The following is an 18,671-nucleotide window of genomic DNA, read 5'->3' on the forward strand; positions in this document are numbered from 1 at the left end:
AGCGGTCTCAGAGGAGCCACAGGAGGCAAGGGGCGCGTGGGCACATGATGGGCACGCTCCACCGCGAAGGCCGAGGAAAATGGGGCGTCGGGTAAGAGTTCTTTGAGCCACCGCTCCACAAATACACCCGGATCAGGGCCTTCGGCACGTTCAGGCAGGCCAATTATCCGCAGGTTGTTCCTGCGGAGCCGGTTTTCGAGATCGTCGGCCTTCTCCCTCCACTGCTGCGCCGATCGATCAAGCGACTCCACAGCACCCGATCCTCCACCGCAGAGATACGACCCTCCGTCTGGCGCACCTGGTCACGTAGGTTGTGGAGGTCCTGTCTGATGAGGCCTATGTCCACTTTCACCTCCTCCAGCATACCGGTCAGGGAGGTCTTGCAGGCCGTGATGGCGGACAACAGCTGCGTAGAGACCTCCTGCAGCGTCGGCTCCCGGCAGAGGGGGTCTCCGCCACGTCCCCAGCAGCTGAAGAAGACGCAGCGTCAGAGGCCCGGGAGGACTCGGTGCCATCTTGTGGGTTTCAATTTCGCCACGGCACCACTCTTGTTGGCAGGCATAATAGAACTAAGGGACCCGCTTCGGTTCCGAAGTCTCTGGGGGAGAATCCAGGAGTCCAGGATGATTGCAGGATTATGGAAAGCACAGGTTCAGTGCGGAGCTACAGTATCATGCGACCTCGCAGCTCGGCAGTCAGGCCACGCTCCCATGGGTAGAATTTTAATCGTATTGACCCACATAATAAAGAAAACATGTCATTTTTTACCGGAAAGTGTACAGCATGAAAACAAAACCTTCCAAAATTTGCTAAATTGCGGTTTTCTTTTCAATTTTCCCACATAAATAATATTTGTTTGGTTGCGCTGTACATTTTATGGTAAAATAAGTGATGTAATTACAAAGTACAATTGGTGAAGCAAAAAACAAGCCCTCATATGGGTCTGTGGATGGGAATATAAGAGAGTTATGATTTTTAGAAGGCGAGGAGGAAAAAACGAAAATGCAAAAATAAAATTGGTCTGGTCCTTAAGGCCAAAATGGGCCTGGTCCTTAAAGGGGTACTCCGCCCCTAGACATCTTATCCCCTATCCAAAGGATAGGGGATAAGATGCCAGATTGCTGTGGTCCCGCTGCTGGGGAGCCCTGGGATCCCCGCTGCGGCGCAGCGCTATCATTACAGCACAGAGTGAGTTCGCTCTGCACGTAATGACGGGCAGTACAGGGGCTGGAGCATCGTTACATCGCGGCTCAGCTCCTCATGACATCACGGCCCGCCCCTTTCAATACAAGTCTATCGGAGGGGGCGGGGCGGTGCGGTCGCCACGCCCCCTCCCATAGACTTGCATTAAGGGGACGGGCCATGATGTCACGAGGGGCGGAGCCATGACGTCACGCTGCTCCGTCCCCCGTATCGCCCGTCATTACGCACAGAGCGAACTCGCTCTGTGCTGTAATGAGAGCACGGTGTCGCAGCGGGGATCCCGGGGATCCCCAGCAGCAGGACCACGGCGATCTGACATCTTATCCCCTATCCTTTGGATAGGGGATAAGATGTCTAGGGGCGGAGTACCCCTTTAAGGGGTTAAACGTAAAATTAACCATGATAATAAAAAATAAAAAAAGACAATATATTAGATTACATAAGTACTACAACATATAAAAAAATTAAGTTGGTGACAGTGCCCATTTAAAACATTTATTTCCAGCTTGACAAATGTTCTATGGGAGTGGCTAGGTTCTGAAAAGCATAAAAGGCTGAGTCTGTCTAGAGTTTTCTAATTTGCCTTCTACTCATTTTCTGATGACCTCACAAAATGTCATTTAGGACCAAGGACTTCCTTTTCTGGCCTTAGAAAAGGAAGTCCTATTATTAATTGAGAAAAGGGTTAAAATACTAGTTCCAGCAAAATAGATACAGTATCTCACTTAAGTGAGTACCAGTATGATAGTCAAGCATGGTGGTGGGAGTGTCATGGTCTGGGCCTGCATGAGTGCTGCTGGCTTAGGGAAGTTACTGCTTGTGGATGGGCCCATGAATGGCAATATGTTCTGTGACATACTGAAGCAGAGCATGATCCCCTCCCTTCAGAGACTAAGCCACAGGGCAGGTGGCCAAACAAAATATTGATATTTGGATATTTTGACTTAGGCCATGTTCACACTACGTAATTCTCGCGGAATTCCAAGAGCGGAACTCCGTGAGTGGAATTCCGTGGTGTGAACTTAACCTTAGTGTGAATGGGTCTCCGCGAGACCCGTTCACACTGCGGAATTTCAGCGCCAGACAATTCCGCCGCTGAAATTGTTCCGCGCTGGGGGGGCGGGGCCTGGCTGCCGGACTAGATGGCTGTGTAGTTGCTGAGCTCTGCAGACTCTTGCCCTAAACAGCAACTACAAAGCACCTACCATAGCCAATTTGATACCCTCAGGTGTGGGAACTTCTGCCTGTCATGCCGGCACGCAAGAAGAGGACCGTTAAACACGGATCGCTGGCAAAATTCTATTTTTCTCAGCGGCGGCCCCCGTCCCAAGATGGTGCCGACGGGACACGAGACTCTGAGCAGCGCTCACCACAACGAGCGCACACCTCACCTGGTATGCAAAGAAGCTCCATGTCGAACCCAGAGCTACGCAGCTCTCTCCTCCACATCGCAGCAGAGCTGCCGACTTCAGCACCTCCTTCCCCCGTCACTTCACAGCGCTGCAGAATGCAAGTAGTGTCGGCTCTACCCTCACCCAGGCCCCCTAGCACTTCAGAGCAGAGGAGGTCTCCTCCGTCCAGCCTTACAGCTCTGCAGCAGCAGCACAGCTCCACTCTGCCCAGCCATTCACCCTCAGCTGTCTGGGACTCTGCTGATGCTCTCCCTTCTAACGAAGAGAATGAGCTACAATCAATGTCTGTTAATGACACTACTGTTACAGACACACAGATGAAACAAATGCTCCTTACCCTGCAAAAATCCTTCAGGAAGGACATTCTAAACATGACTAACCCTTTACACACCACTGTAGAGGATCTGGGAGCTAGAGTTGACCACATTGAAACGAAGTTTGGAGAGTTCGCTGCCTCTCATAACGAAGTTATTGACTCTCATAATGCAGCGGTAGATGATATTGCCGCGCTTAAAGCGAAAGTTGCCGACCAGGAAGATGACAGTAGGTGCAATATTATGAAACTGCGCGGAAGTCCGGAAAACGTGGCTCCTGCAGAAATTCATAGCTACGTTCGCTTCCTTATAAAGGCTGCGCTACCCTCATGTACCCCTCAAGAGCTTGAAATAGATCGGGCGCACAGAGTACCCTGACTCAAACACCTGGATGAATCCGTCCCTAGGGACGTCTTGGCGAGGGTGCATTTCTTTACAGTTGAGGAGAAATTGATGAACTTTGCTTGCACCAATGGGGGGCTACCAGCTCCTTACCATCATGTGGCTCTTTACACAGACCTCTCGGCAACCATTCTACAACTACGCCGCGCTCTGAACGCGGTTACCTCCACCTTTCGCTCTGCGATTATCCAATATAGATGGGGCTTCCCAGTGCATCTCCTGATCCGGCATGAAGATGGGACTCATGTAGTCTGGTCACCAGCGGAAGGGGAGGCTCTTCTGATAAAATGGAACCTACCTTTGGTACTTTCTAGAGATGTAAGAGGTAAGTTTCATGCTGGTGAGGTTCTCTGTGGCGGCCATTGTTTCTGTGATGCTTTGTCTGTGGGGTGGAGTGGCCCAGAGCCAGGGGCTTAGTCGGGCAGTAGTGGGGCTGCCTGGACACTGGGTCGCTCCCCCCGTTGGGCATGGGGTCTCGAAGGCAGTGGTCGCCGCCGGGCGCTAAACCGGTGTCAGGTTAGGGACCCACTCTAACGAGGTGGCCTTGATGTGGCAAGTGGGCTTGTACTTTTAGATCAAAATGTATACTAACAACCTGTTAGTTTTGAAATTATGCTGAAAAGCAAGTAGATCTAATTACAAATGGTGGATGTGCGGCTGTGTTTCTCTTTTTGTGTTGCACCCCTACATATTATTGCTATCTATGATAATGCTTTTTACATTGCTTTATGGTACTTAAATTGGTCAGTATCAATGTAAACAGTCTTAATAGTCCACACAAACGGTCTGTGGAGAGAAGCTCTAAACCTGGGAGCTGACATCATTAGCGCACAAGAGACACACTTACTGGAGAAAGATACTTTCAGAGTATCCCATTCCTCTTATCCACTTATCTTTCATTCACACAACACTATCAAATTGAGAGGTGTGATGTTAGCAGTTAGGAACACGGTGGCCTTTGTTATGACTGAAGTAGTATGCGACCTTCGCGGGCGTTACATAATTCTTTCATGCACTATAAATAGCATACCGTATACCTTAGTGGCGCTGTATGCGCCCAATTTGGGCCAGCATCGCTTCCTCCGTAGCACTTTGAAAATTGCCACCCGTATAAAGAAGGGGCCCCTGGTCTTATGTGGGGATTGTAATCTAGTAGTAGATCCGTCCTTAGATTCCACTTCCACGGCTAGGTCATCCCCTTTATCTTTAGCTCACCTCTTACTGTCTGAAGAATTATATGACACCTGGCGCATACAACATCCAAATGATAAGGACTTTACCCACCACTCTCTAACCCACAACACATATTCCAGGCTGAACATGTTCCTGGTGGAACGATCTCTGTTACCTCAATTATTGACATCTACCATTGAAATCAGAAAATGGTCAGATCATGCGGCCATATCCTTGTCGCTGCAGGAAACTTCCACCTTCTCTCCTACCTACATATGGAGGGCTAGCCCGTTCTTACTGTCCCACCCGGAGCATGCCCAGCTCTTACTGAAAGATCTTGCTGATTATTTCTCCGCTAAGGCCTATATTCAAGGTTTATTTATCAAATATGGATCCATTCGCAAAAAAAAAAGAGAGAAACCCAATTAGATGAGGTCCTAAATAAGCTGAGGACATTAGAGACACAAAACAAATCCTGTCCCTCCCCTGATTTAGCTTCTCAGTTGTCTGCTCTTTGCCAGGAACTTAAGGAACTTCTTCTATTCAACTATGGAAAAAAACCTTCGATGAACCAAGGTAAAATTCAACTCACAAAATGATAAAGCAGGGAAGCTGTTAGCGTCCCGCTTAAAATCGAGACATGCTCGTTCCCGAATAGCGCACTAAGTACATCCCACCTCTGGCACTACTTTTTATACTCCTGATGGGATAGCTGAATGTTTCCAAGCCTTTTATTCATTATACAATTTTTTTTTTTTTCATATTTTATTTTTTAAACAATAAAATTTACAATAATACAAAAGTGTTTCATTTACAAATTCATAATTTGAAAAACCCTTCCCACCCCCCCCCCCCACCCCCCTCCTCCTGGCGAGAGAAAAAAAAAAAAAAAAGAGATACGATCCTGCTTATTTCCATTTTTGCCACAGCCTATCAAATGTCCTCAGGGTTTTTATGGAGTTACATTTTCTTGCCCTAAGATGCTCATACCGGACCGTTAGGGTAACTAAATTGCGCCATACCTCAAAAGCAGGTTTATTGTCTGAGATCCAGACTCTAAGAATAATAACTTTGGCGATCATAAACAGTCTCAACAGGGCCACTCGGTTTGCTCCAGTACCTGTACTACCCAAAATGGCCTGACTAAAAGAGGGGTTAAGTCCTCGAGGTATATACTCCAGGTCTTTTAAGTGGGAGAAAATTTCACCCCAAAAACCACAAACCACCCCGCAGCTTCATATAAGATGAACAAAATCTGCTGCTAGTTCCCCGCATCTGGGGCAGCAATCGTCCTCTCTGCAGCCCATTCACTTCAACGTAGAAGGGGTGTGATATATTTTATGTATTATTTTAATCTGCATTAACCTAACGTTAGCTGATATTGAAACGTCGCTAATTCCACTCATTATGCTGTGCCAATCTTCATCTAAGATAGGGCCCAGTTCTCTCTCCCATTTATTTCTCAAAAAAGTGCTGTGTCTAAGTCCATTTATCCTTTTTAGTGTTATATATACCCACCATAGACTTCTTACCTATGGGTCTTAATAGCAGGTATTGGAAGAAAATGTGGACGAATTTTGGCGCTGGAACTCTGGATATTAAGAAAATCAGGAACACATCCGCATTCCTTTCAGAGGCTTTATTGTGAATACATAAGCATGTAGCTTATGTATTCACAATAAAGCCTCTGAAAGGAATGCGGATGTGTTCCTGATTTTCTTTATATCCAGAGTTCCAGCACCAAAATTCGTCCACATTTTCTTCCAATACCTGCTATTACGTTACACTGGGACAGCGTGCCTGCTACCAGGGGACTGAGGCTGCGGACCTGGGAATTGTTACCATACCACGCTTTTTAGGTGTTGTGCCCTGGGCGCAATGCCCTCCGGTGAGTTTAACCTTAAATACGTGTAAACTAAATTTTTAAACGTTCTTCACTAGGGGCGCAATTTCCCGCTTTCTTTTTTCCTCTCTCTTTATGTACCTATGGGTCTTGACAATAACTGATCGATCAACGAGTTATCTTCCACCACAAGCAGCGTCCTATTCTCTATACGTAAATCGATCCATTGAAGCTGAATGTAGTGGAATTTGTCGTTATGTTTTAGCAGACCCTCTAATTTAAGATCTTGAAAGCTGCGCAGCTTCCCCTGATTAAAAATCTGTGAGACAAATTTAATATTGGATTTAATCCCAAATTTAGTGTCATTCTGAAGGGGAACCCCCAACCTTTTGTTGCCCCAAAAAGGGGAAAACGGCAAGCTAGAGTTCACCCCACAGAATTTTCTAACCCACTCCCAAACCTTATTAATCACATAATAATACGAATAATTATTATTCTTTGTGTTTAGTTTTTTGTATCCTAACTCTAGTAATTCAAAGGGTGAGTAGTTTTCTATGAGATCCTTATTGATCCCTCAGAGATATATATGTGATAAACCAGCTTTTTTTAGTGAATCTAAGTGTCTAGCTAGAAAACACATTCTAAAGTCCGGCAAGGAGAACCCACCGTCCTTTAGGTCAAGTGTTAATTTATCATATTTTAAACGTGCCCTTTTCTGCCCCCAAATGAATTTATTAAGGGTACCCTCAAGGGTTTTAAACCATTTCTGTGCAATCCATATTGGTGAGGAGTTTAGTATATACAATACCTGAGGGAGAACTATCATTTTAATAATTGTCATTCTATCTATCATGGATAAAGGGAGTTTAGACCAAATACCACACTTACTTTGTATTTTTTTCCTAATCGGGTCTAAATTAAACTTCTTGAAATTATCGATTCGCTTCGATATCTCGATGCCCAAATATTGAAATGACTGAACATTCTGGACACTGGCAAGCGGAGCTTGTTCTAAGGCTTCCAAATCACCTAATGGCATATGTCTAGACTTTAACCAGTTTATCTCAAGACCTGAGAGAGTGCCATAATGCTCAATCAGCTCAACTAACTTGGGAATGCTCTCACACGAATTATCCAAGAAAATCAAAATGTCGTCGGCGTACAACGCCACATGGTCTGCCTCTCCTTTTAGGCCGAACCCTTTCAGATTGGGGTGGGATCTAATAGCTACTGCCAGGGGTTCTATGTAAATAGAGAACAATAAAGGGGACAGGGGACACCCCTGCCGTGTCCCTCTGGTTAAGGGAAAGGGCGAGGACAGTCCACCGGCAGTTTTAATTCTTGCGGAGGGAGAGGAGTATAGCAGTTTAACCAAAGAGATGAGTCTTGGCCCAAATCCCATACGGACCATGGTGGCCCAAAGGAAGTCCCACTCCACCCTGTCAAAGGCCTTGGTGGCATCCAGAGACAGGATGGAGTGGGGCCCCCCAGCGCCAATCTGAACATTCGTGAAGGTACGCATAATATTATCAAAAATAGATCTTTCACGCATAAAACCTGATTGGTCTTGATGAATTAAGGATTTAATGATTTTATCAATCCGAAGGGCAAGGATGTTAGCGATAATTTTAATATCGGTGTTCATTAAAGATATAGGCCTATATGAATCACTCAAGCCCAAATCCTTGCCCTTCTTACCTATCAGTAGGATATGGGCCTCCCTCATGGAAGCCGGGTACCCACCCTGCTCTTTAGAGTACTCAATGACCTCAAGCAGAATAGGGGACAGTACTTCCTCATATCTACGATAAAATTCGAAGGGGAGACCGTCCGGTCCAGGGGAGGAGTTTTTTGTTCATCTTTTGATAGTCTCTCTAATTTCATACAGGGTTATTGGCTTTTCCAGCTCTTCCACCTGGGTGGCATCCAGTGATGGAATATTCAAAGTACGCAAAAAATCATTAATATTGTCCAGATCGGACCCACCCCTAGAGCAATATAACTCACTATAAAATAACTTAAATTGATTCAGGATCTCCTGGGGATCAACAGTATAAGTCCCTTCCTTTGTTTTAATTCCTCCTATGCTCGCCCTATCCCTCTTTGAGTTAATCATATTGGCCAAAAACTTTGAGGGTTTACCAGATTCGGTAAAGGACATCTGTCCACGAAAAAAAATGGCCTTCTGAGCTTTTTCAATATGGTATTTTTTTCAAAGTCTCCCGTGCGTTTTTTAACCTATCAAAGCTAGATGGAGAGGGATTATTTCTATACTGCTCCTCACAAACGTTTAATTGGCCGACAAGATCCGATTCATCTTTCCTAAAAGATTTTTTTTTTAAATTAATTTCATTATACAACAGCCCCTGCATGTAGGCCTTAAAGGAGTCCCAGACTATGCCAGTATTTGCTGTGTTTTTGTTTATTTTCCAGAATATTTTTATTTCTTCTATAACATATACATAATTATTTAAGACATTAAACCAATACTGGTTTATATTAACCATCCCCCTTACCTTATTCTGTTTATTATCTTTCAATATCTCCAATCTTATCGGGGAGTGATCTGAAATAGAACAATTCTCATACGACATAGCATTAGTCAGTGGAAGAGTGACACCATTACCTAAGCATAAGTCATTCCTAGAGGCAGTGCGAAATGTAGTACTATAACAGGAGTAAGCTTTACGTTTATCATATAAGTAATGCCATACATAAACCCACACTAGTTCTTTAATAAACCTTGAAAAGGGAGTATCACTCCGAAGGGGTCTAGAGCCGGTGGCCTTTCGAGACTGTCACTAACCACATTATTAAAATCCCCCATTATAATAAGGGGGACCCCTTCCTTATCTCCTAAAAAATAGCACAGGTCCAGTAAAGCATCATATCTAAAAGGAGGTGGAATATAAACGAAAGACAGTACCATCCTGATCTTATTCAGGGCCCCATATAGGAAAATGTATCTATCCCGTGGGTCGACCCTTTTCTGAGTGATTACCAGATCGATACTCCTGTGGACAAGGATGGACACCCCAGAGGAGTAATTAGAGAATGTTGAATGAAAAGACTGTGAGGCCCATCATCCAGTCTAAAGATAGTGTCTGGGCAGAGGTGGGTCTCCAGAATAACAACTATAGCAGGAAGATGTCGGTTAATTTGATCAAACACTGCTACTCGCTTAAGTCTATCATTCATCCCTCTAACGTTCCAGACATAGATATTCACTTTTTCCATTCAAAATGTAGAGAAAAAAAAAACGCCAGGGAATAAGCGTCCCCCCCCCCCACTGGTCTAACTACTCCATCAGACCTCTAACTTTGTCCTCCACCGGCCCGCAGGAAAATCCAAAGGAAAATCTTCAAGCTTTAATAGTTACGCATCCCAGACAGGGAAATCTCAGGATCTACCCCAAAACTATAGGCCAATCTAATTTCTCAACCAAGACCTTAAGATCTTTGCTAAATTAATTGCTTCTCGCTTGGCGACAGTGTTGCCCTCTCTGATTAATACGGATCAGTCTGGTTTTGTTCCCGGCCGACAACCGGCGGACAACACTAGGCGTCTGTTAAATGTCTTTCACCATACTGAGAAAACCCGCACCCCTGCCTTGGTCCTCGCACTGGATGCCGAGAAGGCGTTTGACCAGCTTCGCTGGTGGTATGCCTTCTCGGCATTACGGCATAAGGGCTTTGATGATTCCATCATGCAAGCAATTATGTCCCTGTATGTCAGCCCCATGGCCAGAGTTTTTGCTAACGGGGCCCTGTCCACTCCTTTGAGCATTACCAATGGCACGAGGCAGGGGTGCCCCTTGTCCCCACTTATCTTTATTATATGCCTGGAGCCGCTGGCACAGGCTCTCCGTTTCAGTGCTGAAATATTCGGGGTAAACATTGGGAACAGAATCCACCTCATCTCCCTTTACGCGGATGATATTATCCTCTCTCTCACCATGTCTCAGTCCCAGCTGTTTAGATGTCATATATAAGTTTGGCACACTGTCGTACTACCATCTTAATGCCTTAAAAACACAGGCCCTCCCTCTTTATGGATGGACAGACACTGAGACTTTTCAAACAAACATACCCTTTTGATTGGCGTATCTCAGATGTAACATACTTAGGCATTAAATTAGCTTCTCCCCATAAACTTCTACTCCAGCTTAAATATGATCCCTTCCTAAAAAGTATTGCAGAGGAGATCCGTAGATTAGCCCAATATGATATTTCCTGGGTAGGACAGGTCGCCACTTTTAAAATGTTTTTACTCCCAAAGTTCCTCTATCCCTACAGGACTCTGCCTATTGCTGTCCCCAGATCTTTCTTCACAGCGGCCTAAACGATACTAACTAAATTTGTATGGTCAGGCAAGAGGCCGAGACTGGCAGGTTCTATCTGAAAGCAAGGGAAGCAGACGGTCTGGGGTTGCCAGATCTCCATGCATATTATGTAGCCACCCTAGTTAGCTCTTTACGTGGATGGTGGAAGGGGAGTTTGGACACACCTTGGGTACATATAGAACATATATACTTCCCCCTACCATATCTCAGATGCGTTGTTACATCCCCTCTGGGACTCAATCTCCCCACTCCCACTACACAACCCTATTATTAAAGCATCATACACTGCGTGGATAAAATACTTAAAAGCTGCAGCTTCTGACAGTATTGTCTCAGAAAGCTCCCTCCCTCTCACATTCATTCAGGCCTCCATTCACCAGCTAGATTTACAGAGGTGGTCCCTCCATGGTATCACCCACGTCAGGCATATATATACGAGATAGGGCACTTACTGACATTCCAAGCATTACAGTCAAAATATCACATACACAAAAGGGATTTCTACATGTATTTGCAAATTAAGCACTTCCTTAGCACTCTGACTCCTTCAGGTATTCGCCCTCACCCAGCGACACTTGCCTTTTTGAACAGTAACGTAAAAGGACTGAGTATGATATATTTCACAAATCGCATCCTTTGCGTACCTGGGAAAGATCTTTAGGCATTACTCTAGAAGAGCAGGCATGGAAACAGGCATTTTAAATGGCACACAAAGCTTTCCAATCTGTCTCCCATGTTGAATCCCTGTCCAAAACCACACTACAATGGTATTACACCCCTGAGCGACTCTCACTCATATACCCTGACTCCTTCCCCCTATGCTGGCAAAATTGTGGTAAAAAAGGCAATCTCATACACATATTGTGGGAATGCCCAATTATTGCTCCTAATTGGACGGCCTGTAGAACCCTCTTAGAAGATGTACTGCATCTGCAGACCTCTTGGTCCCCACAACTTGTTTTACTCCTAATTAACATGCAATCTATTCCGCCAAAACTGCGTGAATTGACCTGTATTATTTGTATTATTGCCAAAATTGCACTTACCAAAGAATGGAGGACTCCGATTGTGCCCTCCACCACGGAATTAGTGAATAAATTGAATGCAACCTGCACATATGAATGCACTATAGCCTTGGGGAATGTAACATAACATAAATTTCAAACCCGTTGGGCTAACTGGCTTTCCTCCTCTTATTCTACTATTAACAAATAATGTGCTCGGCACACCAGTCTGCCCTTCATTTCAGTTCACCCTATCTACCCTCTGCAGGGCTGTTTACAGTCTTACGTACTGTTCTCTCTACTACACTCGTAGAAGAGGAATACACGGGACATATTCATGTTAATTCTAGCTGATACTAGACTGTTTACTTTAGTCGTCTTGGCGGACATTGCATATTGCATATTTCCTCTCTTATCTATATTGCAGAAATCTTTCTTAAGACCCTAGGTACTGAAGTGTATTGTTTTGCACAGGGCTTACTTCCTCACGATAAGAGTTGTTCTCTTTGTTTATGCTTTCTTTGTTTTGTGAGACTTGTTTCTCATTTGCCTAAGATGCCAATTAGAGATGAGCGAACTTTAAGTTCGATTCGTCACAAACTTCTCGGCTCGGCAGTTGATGACTTATCCTGCATAAATTAGTTCAGCTTTCAGGTGCTCCGGTGGACTGGAAAAGGTGGATACATTCCTAGGAGTCTCCTAGGACTGTATCCACCTTTTCCAGCCCACAGGAGCACCTGAAAGCTGAACTCATTTATGCAGGAAAAGTCATCAACTGCCGAGCCGAGAAGTTCGTGACAAATCGAATTTACTGTAAGTTCGCTCATCTCTAAAGCCAATGCATTCGTATGTATTGACAGCTCTTGCAGCTTATAACCTTATCTAACTGTATTTGGCATTGTTTACCTGTGCTTGTTTATTGTTTATGTATTCCGAGAAAATATCTTCAATAAAAATTATTGAAACAGAAATTGTTCAGCGCAAAGAAAGAACATGTTCATTCTTTGCGTGGATTCTGCGAGCACTGCATAGCCATCAATGGTGACGGCTCAGTGCCCCGCGGCCCTAGCTCCGAAGCAACTTCGGCAGCGGCCGCCAGGCGGAATCTCCGCTCGCGGAATTCAGCGAGCAGAGATTCCGTAGTGTGAACGCACCCTTAGAGGTGTACTTATTTTTGTTGCCAAGGTTTAAACATTAATGGCTGTGTGTTGAAATATTTTAAGGGGACAGCAACATTAAACACAGTCATACAGGCTGTGCACTCACTACTTTACATTGTAAGGGGTTTATTCACTTGAGTGAGATACATCTCTGCAGGTAGCTTCCTGGTATAAAGGTGTGGTGTGACCGCTGCGGATGCACAGTACACAGTGTAAGTCATGCTGTGCATCCTCCACTATTTGCATAAATGATTGGCAGATCAAGCAGCTACTTTCACTTTGGGCACTTACTTCGGTCACCAGGGACAATATTCTGGGCTTATGCCCACCCTAAGGCATGTTAAAGGGGTACTTCGAAGGAAATTTTTTTTCCCCAAAAAGTCACAGATTTGTAAATTATTTTATCAAAAAATCTTAAGCCTTCCAGCCAGTACTTATCAGCTGCTGTGTGCTACAGAGAAAGTCTGTTAGTTCTTTACAATCAGACCACATCAGACCACATCAGACTCCGGAGTACTCCTTTAAATTAGAACCCAAACTTAAAGGGGTACTCCAGTGAAAATCTTTTTTCTTTTAAATCAACTGGTGGCAGAAAGTTAAACATATTTGTAAATTACTTCTTTTAAAAAATCTTAATCCTTCCAGTACTTATTAGCTGCTGAATGCTACAGAGGAAATTCCTTTCTTTTTGGAACACTGATGACATCACAAACACAGTGCTCTCTGCTGACATCTCTGTCAATTTTAGCTACCATGCATAGCAGATGCATAGCAGATGTTATGCTAAGGGCAGCATGGTGGCTCAGTGGTTAGCACTGCTGCCTTGTAGTGCTGGGGACTTGGGTTCAATTCCCACTAAGGACAACAATAAATAAAGCGTTATTATTATAATAATGTCAGCAGAGAGAACTGTGGTCGTGATGTCATCAGAGAGCATTCCAAAAAGAAATTCATTTCCTCTGTAGTATTCAGCAGCTAATAAGTACAGGAAGGATTAAGATTTTTTAAAAGAAGTAATTTACAAATATGTTTAACTTTCTGCCCCCAGTTGATTTAAAAGAAAAAAGGTTTTCACCGGAGTACCCCTTTAATGGGAGTCTAGTTTAGCCTGTGTTCAGGTGGTGAGGTGGTTTCCGCATTTAAGGATCAGTTCTGTTCTCTGCATGTCATTTGTTAAGTATTTTATTTATTTAGAAATTGTAGGTTAAGTGTGAGTGTTTAGATGCAACGCAATCCCTTATAATTTATGTGTTAGTTCTAGATCAGTAGCAATATACAAGGCGTTCTACAATCTGCTTCATGTGCATGGGGTGCAGTTTACCACCCTTATTACACCTGCTAATCCTTCAAGTCCAGCTTAATAGCTCCTTAGAATGGTTTTAGTCCTGGTAATTAGGCTTGTGGTTGGGCTTCAATTTATGGCTGGAATATAGGAGCAAACGTGTACTATTATTGTGCTTGTTTGATGCAGTTTTGTTCCTGATTTCTCTCTGATTATGTATAATATAGTAGCAGTAGAAAGCTTGTAGTTAAACTCTATTTTTTTACTTTTTAAGAATTAGTCCTACATTTTGCTTTTCATTAACAAATTAGTTTCATTAAACAATTAGATTATCTTTTTAGTGATTTTTCTAAATGTTCCCGGCTATGTTTCTTTTTAGCTTCTGGGATCTATTTTCCTTCTTGTGTGCCCACTTTTGTTATATTCTTATTATTGCTTTCAAACTAATTGTGTTTTTTTTTTTTGTTATCAATAATAGGTTAGTGACTTTACTTGGAGTCACGATGGCACTCAAGCTTTGATATCATACCGAGATGGATTTGTTCTTGTGGGCTCAGTGAGTGGTCAGAGACATTGGTCATCAGAGATAAACCTGGAAAGTCAAATCACCTGTGGTATTTGGACACCGGATGATCAACAGGTATCATGAATCAGTTGGATATTAAAAATATCTTTAGTATAAAATGTCTGAAAAATATCCACAATATTCAATTGCTATGGCTCTGAGGCCTTGCTAAACTTTTTTGAAAACATATGTCATAGCGACACGTCAGAACTTCACCTCCACCCATTAAAACTTCTGACGTGTTGCTATGCCATGCCAGAATTTTATTATTTTTTTAACTAAGTGCCCTTTAAAAACAAATAATATGGGGATAAATGTAAGTGGTTAATGATGAATTGGCAAAGCGAGACATCATAAAGCTATTAGACAAACAAAATATGATGGGATGATAAAGGACATTATGTCAAGTTCTTAGAAAATTAATAGAACATGAAAATGTGTGTAAAAATGATGCATAGAACTGAATATATATGTATGTGTGTGTATATATATATATATATATATATATGTGTGTGTATATATATATATATATATATATATGCTGATGATGTTATTTTTGAGGTTTGCTATATATTATTTTAAATTATTAACACATATTAATTATAATTTTATGATTTTTATTAAAGGGGTACTCCAGAGAACTAAAACCATAGCCCATCCTTTCCCTCTCACCAACCTATTTATTTGTCTAAATATCACTCATTAGCTATATAGAGCATTTTCTCTCTTTCAGTTGTCACTTACATGCAGGGAGTGAGAGAAAGACGTCATTATCAGATCCACCTTGTCTTTCTGCAAAGCCCTCACTGAGACTAGCCCCCACCCTCCTGGAAGACAAACACCACCTGGTTTCTGTCTGGCTTCACAGCCACACCTCCCCTTCCCTTCTCCTCCCTGTGTGAGGCTGTGGAGCTGTGTCCTTCTGTGAAGATTCTTAGTCACAACTCAGCACATAATGCTGCTCATAGCATGATTTATTGCTGGGGGGGGAAGGATAGTTTGAAAGAAAATGCATGGACAGTGTATGCTGCTGACTGTGTTTACAGCATCACAGCTTGCACACAGATAGTAAAAGCAATTAGCTGGCAGCCATTACACAGAGCTGCACTGACTTCTGGGAGTTGTAGTCTGGGCTGCAATCAAGGGAAAATAATATTCAGGAGACAACAGGGGCCACAGCAGCTGGCAAAATCACAAGTATAACTACAAGGGACAGAGAACAGGTGGCTTTGGGGCATTTTTATTTTTCTTAATTTTCCTGGAGCACCCCTTTAACATTACAAGGTAAGTGTACACAAAGAAAATGTATGCCAATAAATAGATCAGGGGTTGTGAACATGTAAAAGAAACAAATGTGTTAAATGTTGTGGAATATATATATATATATATATATATATATAAATATATATATATATATATATATATATATATATATATAGAATAGGCTAAATAAAACAGCTTTTTCTGCATCATTGGAGTACATAAATTTGAAAAAAAATTATAGTTTTCACGATATCGGGCCTCTACACAAACGCAATAAACTTGTTTAGACCAACAATCAGAAGCTTACCGTAGGTAGGGTCGGCACTCATTCAGCGTGGTGCTCGCAGATAGTGATGAAAAATTAATATGAAAAAAATCTCAGCAGTCACGGCTTTTCTGGAATCGATCTTCTGTGCCATAGTTACACATCAAAATTTACAAGTGTGCTACATGCAGGACACGTCGTGTGCAGCTGATGACTACAACCTTCCGAAATGCGCCCTGTATGTCGCACACTTGTAAATTTTAGTGTGTGAATAAAACACAGAAGAATGATTGCAGCAAAGCTGTAAGGGCCGGGATACTTCTCATATTTATTTAAATCCTTAGAAGCTTGCTGGATATCGTTTCTCTACCTTGTCCACGTCTTTGGAGTTAGTAAACAACTTTCATTCAAATTTCTCCTCTGCAATGAACTTCTTGTTACAAATTCTTCTGTACAGCACCTCCTCTGTTCAACTAAGTTCACATTTTCATACAAAAAACAAAACACGATGGCCAATCCCAGGCTATGTGAAAAAGGTGATCCCCCCCCCGCCACCGCCCATGCGTAATAGCGCATACGGTGCAAAAATGAGCCGACCGGACCAAACATTTCACTCTGGCCGGCTCATTGAAATGAATTACATACGGGAGCGCATACGAAAGGCATACGGGAGCGCAAGGTTCTAGCTCCCCCCTGCCGTATGTGCTCCCGTATGGGAGAAAACGTGATGTGAACCCAGCCTTATATAGGTTTTGATTTTGTCGTACTTCTGGAAGATGTAAAATTTTAAAATTTAAAATTGTCATCTTCGGACCCCTATAACTTTTTATTTTACCGCATATGGGGTGGTATGAGGGCACATTTTTTGCGCCGTTATCTGAAGTTTTTAGCGGTACCATTTTTGTATTGATCAGACTTTTTGATGGCGCTTTTTTCATTTTTTTAATGATATAAAATGTGACCAAAAATATGTTATTTTGGACGCGGCGATACCACATATGTTTATATTTATTTTTACAGGGTGGGCCATTTATATGGATACACCTTATTAAAATGGGAATGATTGGTGATATTAACTTCCTGTTTGTGGCGCATTAGTATATGTGAGGGGGGGAAACTTTTCAAGATGGGTGGTGGCCATTTTGAAGTTGGCCATTTTTTAATCCAACTTTTGTTTTTTCAATAGGAAGAGGGTCATATGACACATCACACTTATTGGAAATTTCACAAGAAAAACAATGATGTGCTTGGTTTTGACGTAACTTTATTCTTTCTTGAGTTATTTACAAGTTTCTGACCACTTATAAAATGTGTTCAATGTGCTGCCCATTGTGTTGGATTGTCAATGCAACCCTCTTCTCCCACTCTTCACATACTGATAGCAACACCGCAGGACAAATGCTAGCACAGGCTTCCAGTATCCGTAGTTTCAGGTGCTGCACATCTCGTATCTTCTCAGCATAGACAATTGCCTTCAGATGACCCCAAAGATAAAAGTCTACGGGGGTCAGATCGGGAGACCTTGGGTGCCATTCAACTGGCCCACGACGACCAATCCACTTTCCAGGAAACTGTTCATCTAGGAATGCGCGGACCTGACACCCATAATGTGGTGGTGCAGTTGCAGCGGCGTCATGTGCAGGAGGAGTGGCCGGCCGACCAGGGAGCCAATGCGCTCGCTCCCTGCCTGTCTGATTGACGGGCCCTAGGTGGGTGACCCCCTAGTGGCTGGTTTTCAAACGTTAATTAAAGCATTTTAACAAAAAATAATAATAATGAAAATGTATTAGAGATATGTTGTAGTACATATGTACTACAACATATAAAAAAAAGTTCATGACATTGCTTATTCAATTAACGATATATTTTTATAGTTCGGACATTTACGCATGCGGCAATACCACATGTTTATTTTTATTTACACTTTTTTTTTATGGGAAAAGGGGGGTGATTCAAACTTTTATTAGGGAAGGGGTAAAATCACATTTATTAACCCTTTTTTTTTTTTTTTCACTTTTTTTTGCAGTGTTATAACTTCCAAAGGGGGCTATAAGTCTGCACACCCTGATCTTTTACACTGATCACTGACATGTATCTCAGGCACGGAGCAGTTATTCGACGATCGGACACCGAGAAAGCAGGTAGGGATCCATTTGGATCCGTACAGATTTCATCGCGGTGGTCCCGAACAGCCAGACTGAGCTGCCAGGATACTTTCAGTTTCACTTCAGACGTGGCGGTCAACTTTGTTCACTTTGGTCAATATACGTCCTGCGTCGTTAAGGAGTTAAAGGGACAATGAAGCAGGAAATGATCCATGCTCTCCAGCGTGGACCTGCACTCCTCTTGGGGACATTCCCGGTCATCGGAGCACCTACACTTCAGGTTGTTCCTTACACATAGCTTCCCCTGAAAGCTGCGCCAGGCCAAGTTCCAAAACTTC

General features: G+C 43.1%; 1 protein-coding gene across 1 annotated transcript in view; it reads left to right on the top strand.

Moving 5' to 3' along the window:
* The window catches only part of TULP4 (TUB like protein 4), a 237,499-nt gene that overhangs the window by 134,242 nt on the left and 84,586 nt on the right, over positions 1 to 18,671 (top strand). The window contains exon 4 of the mRNA XM_056567101.1: positions 14,614 to 14,775. Coding sequence (XP_056423076.1) covers positions 14,614 to 14,775 — 162 coding nt within the window. The remainder of the gene's footprint in view (positions 1 to 14,613; positions 14,776 to 18,671) is intronic.

Source organism: Hyla sarda, chromosome 3 (assembly GCF_029499605.1).
Source record: "Hyla sarda isolate aHylSar1 chromosome 3, aHylSar1.hap1, whole genome shotgun sequence".
Taxonomy (NCBI): domain Eukaryota; kingdom Metazoa; phylum Chordata; class Amphibia; order Anura; family Hylidae; genus Hyla; species Hyla sarda.